Source organism: Myotis davidii, unplaced genomic scaffold, assembly GCF_000327345.1.
Source record: "Myotis davidii unplaced genomic scaffold, ASM32734v1 scaffold32, whole genome shotgun sequence".
NCBI lineage: Eukaryota > Metazoa > Chordata > Mammalia > Chiroptera > Vespertilionidae > Myotis > Myotis davidii.
Window position 1 is genome coordinate 3,946,865 of NW_006286587.1, and position 8,081 is coordinate 3,954,945.

General features: G+C 39.6%; 1 protein-coding gene across 1 annotated transcript in view; it reads left to right on the forward strand.

Moving 5' to 3' along the window:
• The window catches only part of BMP2 (bone morphogenetic protein 2), a 9,756-nt gene extending 2,494 nt beyond the window's left edge, over nt 1-7,262 (forward strand). The window contains exon 3 of the mRNA XM_015560224.1: nt 5,278-7,262. Within this exon, the coding sequence (XP_015415710.1) occupies nt 5,278-6,122 (845 nt within the window). The 3' untranslated portion in view covers nt 6,123-7,262. The remainder of the gene's footprint in view (nt 1-5,277) is intronic.
• The last annotated feature ends 819 nt before the right edge of the window (nt 7,263-8,081 follow it).

Genomic DNA, 8,081 nt, shown 5'->3' on the forward strand with positions numbered 1-8,081 from the left:
AGTGTTTTGTTTTGCTGTAGTGAGAAACACATTGAAATGGGTTGACTTCATTGGCTGTGCAAACAGTCTTTACAGTTTCCTGTCATATTGGAATATACAAGGACCACATGCTTGCTCTCCAGACTCTGAAAGACAGTCTTTTTGCATGAAATAACTGAATTATTTGCCTCTGTGACAAAAGTTTTGACATTAAGATTAACCGCATTCCCACCGATAGAATTATTGTGATAATATCTGTACAACAGGAACATTCCCCATGAAGGAGAACTTGGGTCACATTCCCAGGGCAACCAAAGGATTTGGACATTAGACACCCCTGAAAGCAACACTTTCCTGGTGTGCTTCCCTAGTGTCCCCAGGTATTTCAGTGTGATTATGAAAGACCCATATGAGTAGGAGAGACATTCTATTTGGAAGTGCTCAGAGAGATTGAGGCTGTGGTGCCCAGTGGTAGTTCTTGCACTGTTTTCTGTTCTCTTATGTGTGTGTGTGTGAGAGAGAGAGAGAGATTCCTCTATAACAGCGTTTCTCAACCTGTGGGTCGCGACCCCTTTGGGGGTCAAACGACCCTTTCACAGGGGTCGCCTAAGACCATCGGAAAACACATATATAATTACATATTGTTTTGTGATTAATCACTATGCTTTAAATATATTCAAATTGTAACAATGAAATTGGGGGTCACCACAACATGAGGAACTGTATTAAAGGGTCGCGGCATTAGGAAAGTTGAGAACCACTGCTCTATAATCTCGCTCCTTTCTCTTTGAGCTATTTTGTCTTTGTTTTTTAGACTTGCCCTTTGTGTATTTCATGAAGTAGTCAGAGGACAATAAGAGGGCACTACATCATTCCAAAAGTGTTGGAGCTAAGTGTGGGTAGAAGCCAAATCAGGGTTAGTGATTATACCTGCCCTCTCCTTTGTTGTCTTTTTAAAAAAAATGAGTCAGTGTAACCTTTGTGTTTTATCTTTTCTCCTTGATATAGCAATTCTATAACCATTATTTTATATTCTAGAAAGTATCATTTATTATTCTCAACCACTTTGATTTTCAGGACAGTAATTTCCAAAACTTACTGATTTTCTGGAATATCCCCAGGTTTTTGTTATTGTTATCTTAATGGACCTTTTTTTTGGGGGGGCGGTCCAGATTGTGTTGCAAATTCTCAAAACATTATGATCACTCACCTTTTTGCTAAAACTCACCATACTATAGGACAAAAAGGCAGCCACAAAATATCAGTGGTTCCAAACAAGATCTGTATGTCCCAGTAGGCCCTGCCACTGTACTCTTCTGCTCATTTAGTTCTTTGTGCTCCCTCCACCACACTTGGGTAGTGTGTTTCTATCCCTTTAGCTGGGAAATAACTCACCGTATGGTTATCATTATATTAATTATTAGAGTACTCCTAATAGTTCTGACTTTTGCTTGAGTTTTTGACTCATCTCTATGTTATGTAGTGCCGTCTAGTGGCCAGAATCTTGGGAAATGCAATAGACAGAAGTCCATAGCTCTGCTCTTCATGTACTAGCTCTGTGACCTTAGGAAAGTCACATAACCTGAGTCCAACTATTTCATTCACAAAATGAGATAGTAGTTTCTCTGGATTCAATTTGATGTGAGATAATGCATGTAAAGCTCTCAGTCCCAAGCCAGCTCAAAGAAGCATTCATCACCCTGGCTATCATTAGCATTATTACTTTTTTCTTTTAGGTCATATTCTCCCCTTATCTAGGAAAGAGCAGGCCAGAGTAGACCTAGGCTGGCTGGGAGAATTCATCCTTATCTTAGGATTATTTTGATGTAGATGAAGAACTGACAGAGTATAGATGGTTCTTCGCTTTTGAAGGAGGGTTTAAATGCCCTTGCCTTATTTTTCTTTCCCCTACGTATTTGCCATCATAGCTTCATTTATTTGGTTAAGAACTTTTAAATAAATGTGAAGAACATTTTTTTGGTTAAGAACTGGGTTCAGGAACCCAGGTCTGAGATAGGCTGGAATCCTCAAATCCCTTGGCAAGTTCAGATTATTCCACAAGAGTTATTTCCACAGAATTAACAACTGTATAAACCTCCAAAAAAGCATACATTACCTACTTAGGTAAATGCTCTCTATTTTCAGACTCCCCAGGCTTGCTGTGATCATTTGCAGAAGTTGTCTTTTTTTTCCCCTTTAATTTACTTTATTTCACATTGGTTTTGATTTTTCAATCCTGAAGAAAAACTTGATGTTGGGGGTTTCAGAGAACTTCTCACTTACTTCTCTGACCTGAGTCTGTAGTTAGGGGTGTGTTGTCTTGCAGGCTTTTGTATTAAGGAGAAAGAGGGCTCCTTCAAGGAATAAGTTGACTGAGATGAAGCTGAAAGTCAGAGAAAGGTCTTCACATTACATGATGTTATTCAGCAGTGCTCCCCACCCCACCCCTTTGTTAAGGTAACTAAGTGATTTTCCTTTTGCCACTTATCCCCAGTGAGATTTTGAAGCACATGAAATTGCCGTTTTTATAGGTCAAATCTGGTCAAAAGGTGGCAATTTTATCTGATTCAATTTTATCTTTATCTTTAGAGGGTTACTGTTCTATATTCTGCCTCCTTTACACTCATCATCTGTACTTCAATTACCTGTCTCTCATGCTTGCCTTGGAGAATGTCCCTTCCGTGTCCTCCTCTGGCTATGTGTGTGTACCCATGTGTCTGTGTTTATAATTTTTTGAAAATTTATGGATTTAGTCCTGATCGGTTTGGCTCAGTGGATGGAGCGTCGGCCTGCGGACTGAAGGGTCCCAGGTTCGATTCCGGTCAAGGGCATGTACCTGGGTTGCGGGCACATCCCCAGTGGGGTGTGTGCAGGAGGCAGCTGATCGATGTTTCTCTCTCATTGATGTTTCTAACTCTCTATCCCTCTCCCTTCCTCTCTGTAAAAAAATCAATAAAATATATATTTAAAAAAAAGAAAATTTATGGATTTAGATTCAGAGTTTCTGATGCAATTGGGATTTCTCTAGGCACCTTCATTAATACAGCTGGTCAGCAAATGCCCTGGATAACTTGCCTTTCCTTCCTCTTAAAAGAAAAGAAGGTGTTCTTAGGGGTGCTGGCATCCGGAGAGGTCAGGCTCAGGCCTGGCTGTGGGGCATTGTGTCTGGGGAACATGGCTGATTTTTACTTCATTCCTTTTTTCCTCTGGTAACCTGTTTCCTCTGACACCCCTTGGCTTCTCTACCTAAAGAATGCACTCAGGGAAAATATCAGAGGGCTCCTGAATTTCAAGGAGGAGAGGAAAAGGAGCTAACTACAGCTCTGGATGCTTGCTGGGAATGGCTGAGGAGAGCCCAGTTCCATTGGTGGGAAGGTTTTTTTAAAAGTAGTGCTTGGTCTGCAGTATTGCTCACTTACAGTGCGGTTTAGAATGTGGGTGGCTCTCAAAAGGTATCCCCAGTTGGTGTGGGTTAGAGGGCTCACTTCTTGGCCCGAAAATCTCTGTGTCCAAGTAAATGAGTTTTAGGTCTTTCTATTCATTGGGCCTCAACTCATTCCTTGGCTGACACGAGTGGTTCTGGGCATTTTCATATTATTCAACAAAAAGGCACTTAAAAATGTGCTCCCAGCAATTTGTACTTGAATGTGAAAAGCATCCCTTAAAACTTTTACCCTCCAAGGGCAGTCCATGAGCTCACAGTATCGCCTCACCTAGAAATGCAGAATCTCAGGCCCTACCCCAGACCCACTGAATCAGAACCTACATTTGAAGATGTAAGGTGCCCTAGGTGTTTCATGTGAAGGTTAGAGTTGGAGAAGCTTTACATTGAAGCACTGCTCCATAATTTGGCATAAACTGCCCCTATTGAACACAATGCTTCCACTTAGTTTGCATTGATCACGGCTGCTTTGATGATGAAGGATTACACAGGTTTCCTAGCTCTTTGAGTTAGGAAAAATACAATAATAAAATTAATGAAAATACGGTATCCTCTTAAGGTGATGACCTGGAACTGTGGCCAAAGAGCTTTTGTTAGCATTTACGTTGGATCCTGAATAAAGCAGATATGTTTTTTGAAAGTCGACTGACAGGATGTGGTAAAGCTAGAAGAAAATGAACCTAAATATTTCAAATTCTAGTGTTGTGTACTATCCGTTTAATAACACTGTGTACCTATGATGACATGCAGACTACCTGATTCAAGGTGCTATGCTATTTTTTATTGTTTGCTTAAAACACAGTACTCCTTATTATTGAAATTCAGGAATATTAAATCAGAAAGAGCATTTATGCATAACCCACTCAAATGTCTATTTTGAAATAATGACAGTAGATATATAAAGATTATTCTGTAATAGGATGAGATTATCTTTCTGTGTTACATCTGTCATAATGGCCTTTTTATCGATTTTTATCAGTTGTTTTGTTTTGTGTCTATTCTTGGGTAGGTGTTTGTTTTTTAAGATGATTTATTTTTTGAAAAGATAAAGGAATTACAAACAGAAGAGAGTCATTATGTTTCTTTTAAAAGCATCTAAAATGAGATTTTGATGTTGAGGTCATAAGGAGGTGAAAGGACAGACAACACTTGGGAAGATATTTCTCTTGAAATTGTCTGGCCTTAATTACTACAGTGTCCCAGTACCACCCTTACGTTTGCAAAGAAGTAGATTCCTGTCCATGCCTTTGTCTCTGGATTTTTGAGTAAAATAGTAGGGTGTGCTTTGCAAAATGTCATCGTTGATGTTGAGTTTCAGAGTCTTTAATTAGGAAACTGAAATCTGTATATCGAGATTTGTAAATCATCTAAATTGCAGAGCAATGTTTTAGAATACCGCTTAAGGGATTGACATTAAAGCCTTTTTCTTTTTACGAAATGCAATAATTTCCTCAAATCCTCACTCATTAGACCTCTACTAACTATAGTGCTGACTTTTTTTTTTTTTTTTTTGGCCCTAAAGTCTGTGAATTCCAAAGAAATGCTTCACCATTTCCCCCATTATTACAGCCACCTGGAAGCAGTATTCATGCATTACATTAAAAACATAACAATGAATGATGACCTTGTGTTCCATGATATGCATATTAACATAAATGTATAGAAAAGGGAGACTATTTTTAGCTGAAAGGGGGAATTTTTTATCTTCTGGCTGCCAACTTATACATGGGTGAAATCAATTATACATGGCTGAAGTGAGATTGACAAATTCTTACATACAATCAGATTGTCATTACTTATCTTACCCAAGTATTTTTCTTCTTTTTCCCCGCCCCCATCTTTTTATATCAAATTAGAATCTTTGGAAGAACTGCCTGAAATGAGTGGAAAAACTACCCGGCGATTCTTCTTCAACTTAACTTCCATCCCCACGGAGGAGTTTATCACCTCAGCCGAACTTCAGGTTTTTCGGGAACAGATGCAGGAAACTTTGGGAAACAATAGCAGTTTCCATCACCGAATAAATATTTATGAAATTATAAAACCTGCAGCAGGCAACTCGAAGTTCCCCGTGACCAGACTTTTGGACACCAGGTTGGTGAACCAGAATGCCAGCAGGTGGGAGAGTTTCGACGTCACCCCTGCGGTGATGCGGTGGACCGCGCAGAGACTCGCCAACCACGGGTTCGTGGTGGAAGTGGCCCACTTAGAGGAGAACCCGGGTGTCTCCAAGAGGCACGTGAGGATTAGCAGGTCTTTGCACCAAGACGAGCACAGCTGGTCCCAAATAAGACCGTTGTTAGTAACTTTTGGCCATGATGGGAAAGGACATCCTCTGCACAAAAGAGAAAAGCGTCAAGCGAAACACAAACAGCGCAAGCGCCTCAAGTCCAGCTGTAAGCGGCACCCGTTGTATGTGGACTTTAGCGACGTGGGGTGGAATGACTGGATCGTTGCCCCCCCGGGGTATCATGCCTTTTACTGCCACGGGGAGTGCCCCTTTCCCCTGGCCGATCACCTGAACTCCACTAATCACGCCATTGTTCAGACGTTGGTCAACTCCGTTAACTCTAAGATTCCTAAGGCGTGCTGTGTCCCCACGGAACTGAGTGCTATCTCCATGCTGTACCTTGACGAAAACGAAAAGGTCGTATTAAAGAACTATCAGGACATGGTTGTGGAGGGTTGCGGGTGTCGTTAGCACAGCAAAATAAAATAAATATATATATAAATATATATATTTTAGGAGAAAAAAAAAACCCAAGTTGACACTTTAATATTTCCCAATGAAGACTTTATTTATGGAATGGAATGGAGAGAAAGAAAAAAAACCACAGCTATTTTGAAAAATATATTTATATCTACGAAAAGAAGTTGGGAAAACAAATATTTTAATCAGAGAATTATTCCTTAAAGATTTTAAAATGTATTTAGTTGTACATTTTATATGGGTTCAACCCCAGCACATGAAGTATAATGGTCAGATTTATTTTGTATTTATTTACTATTATAACCACTTTTTAGGAAAAATAGCTAATTTGTATTTATATGTAATCAAAAGAAGTATTGGGTTTGTACATAATTTTCCAAAAATTGTAGTTGTTTTCAGTTGTGTGTATTTAAGATGAAAAGTCTACATGGAAGGTTACTCTGGCAAAGTGCTTAGCACATTTGCTTTTTTGCAGTGCTACTGTTAAGGTCACAAGTTCAAGTCCAGAAAAAAAAAAAAGTGGATAATCTACTCTGCTGACTTTCAAGATTATTATATTATTCAATTCTCAGGAATGTTGCAGAGTGGTTGTCCAGTCCATGAGAACTTAATGTCCTTATTAGGTGGAATATTTGGATAAGAACCAGACAATGCTGATCTAATATAGAAACCCTTCCCCCACCCCTTAATTTGCAGAAAGAGTAAAGCAGGACCAATAGACATAATTAGGAAAATGATAAACCTGCAGGAAAGTGAATGGTTTGTTGTTCTTCTTTCCTAAACTAGTGGTCCCTTCAAAGGGGCTGGTCTGGCCAAAGGATGAAATAAAACATAAGATTTCTTCATTATTGATATTGTGGTCATGTATAATTAAAATTCATTTCCAGTGGCCCTCATGAAGACTTGGAAATTGATTTGCATTTAACTTTTACCTCATCTGGGAGTTCTTTATGCTCAGAAGGACCCAATTCTCGAACTTCGCCCAACACACAGCAAAATTGCACTCACCATGTTTTCTGCCCACCCCGTTCTCTGTTCGATCAGCTTGCTTTTCTTTCCAAGGTTACGTGTTTGAACACATTTCTCCAAATGTTAAACTTATTTCAGATAATAAATTTCAAAGCTCTGGCATTTCATTTTATAAAGTCCAACCTGTAAGAAGAGAAAATGATGTGTTTGTACAGTGTTCATAGTGATTACCTTGGGTTTCCATGTTTTTGCTTCTGAAGTTACCCCTTTTGGAGGGAGGTGGGGAAAAGGCAAGGAATGGTAGGAAATTTGCAAGCAAGTCACTTGATAATTCGTATTTGCACTAAAGGAATTACCAGTGATTTAGTATTTCACAGGAACCTCTTTGGGGCAGAAAGATTTAAGAGAAAACCAAAGCTACAAAACAGGCAAAACCTGGGGAATCCAAGATAAAGTTTCAGAGATGATATCCCAGGCAACAGAGGCAACGGTGCCAATAAATTAGAAAGGGAAAGTGTCTGAGATCAGCTTCTACAAGGCCATCTGCCAATTGGACCGATGCCCAAGCAGAATGAAGTCAAATTAGGCTGCTCAGAATGAACACTTAACAGTGACAGGGCTTCTGTGCTCCGGGCTGAAATCAGACCCAAGGAAGGGTTCTGTGGGTGGGTATGTCAGTGCAGCCAGCAAACCCACAACTCCCCATTATTTTACTGGAAGTATTTTAGGTCAGTTTCTAGGAATTTGTGTCACCTCTGGTCCTGCTAAGATTGGTGAGGCCTAGTTCTAATATCCTTGCCTTGGCGTTGGCTGAAAGAAAAAAAAAAAAAAAAGGTGTGTTAGCAATGGGATAGACTCTTACAACCAGATTCTTCCCAGAAATGAACTTGCGATGACCGTGAACGTAGTTACATTTTGGGTGTGATAGGTTTAATCCTTGCCTCGCTTGAGATTATGTAGATCATATTTTTTAAATTAATA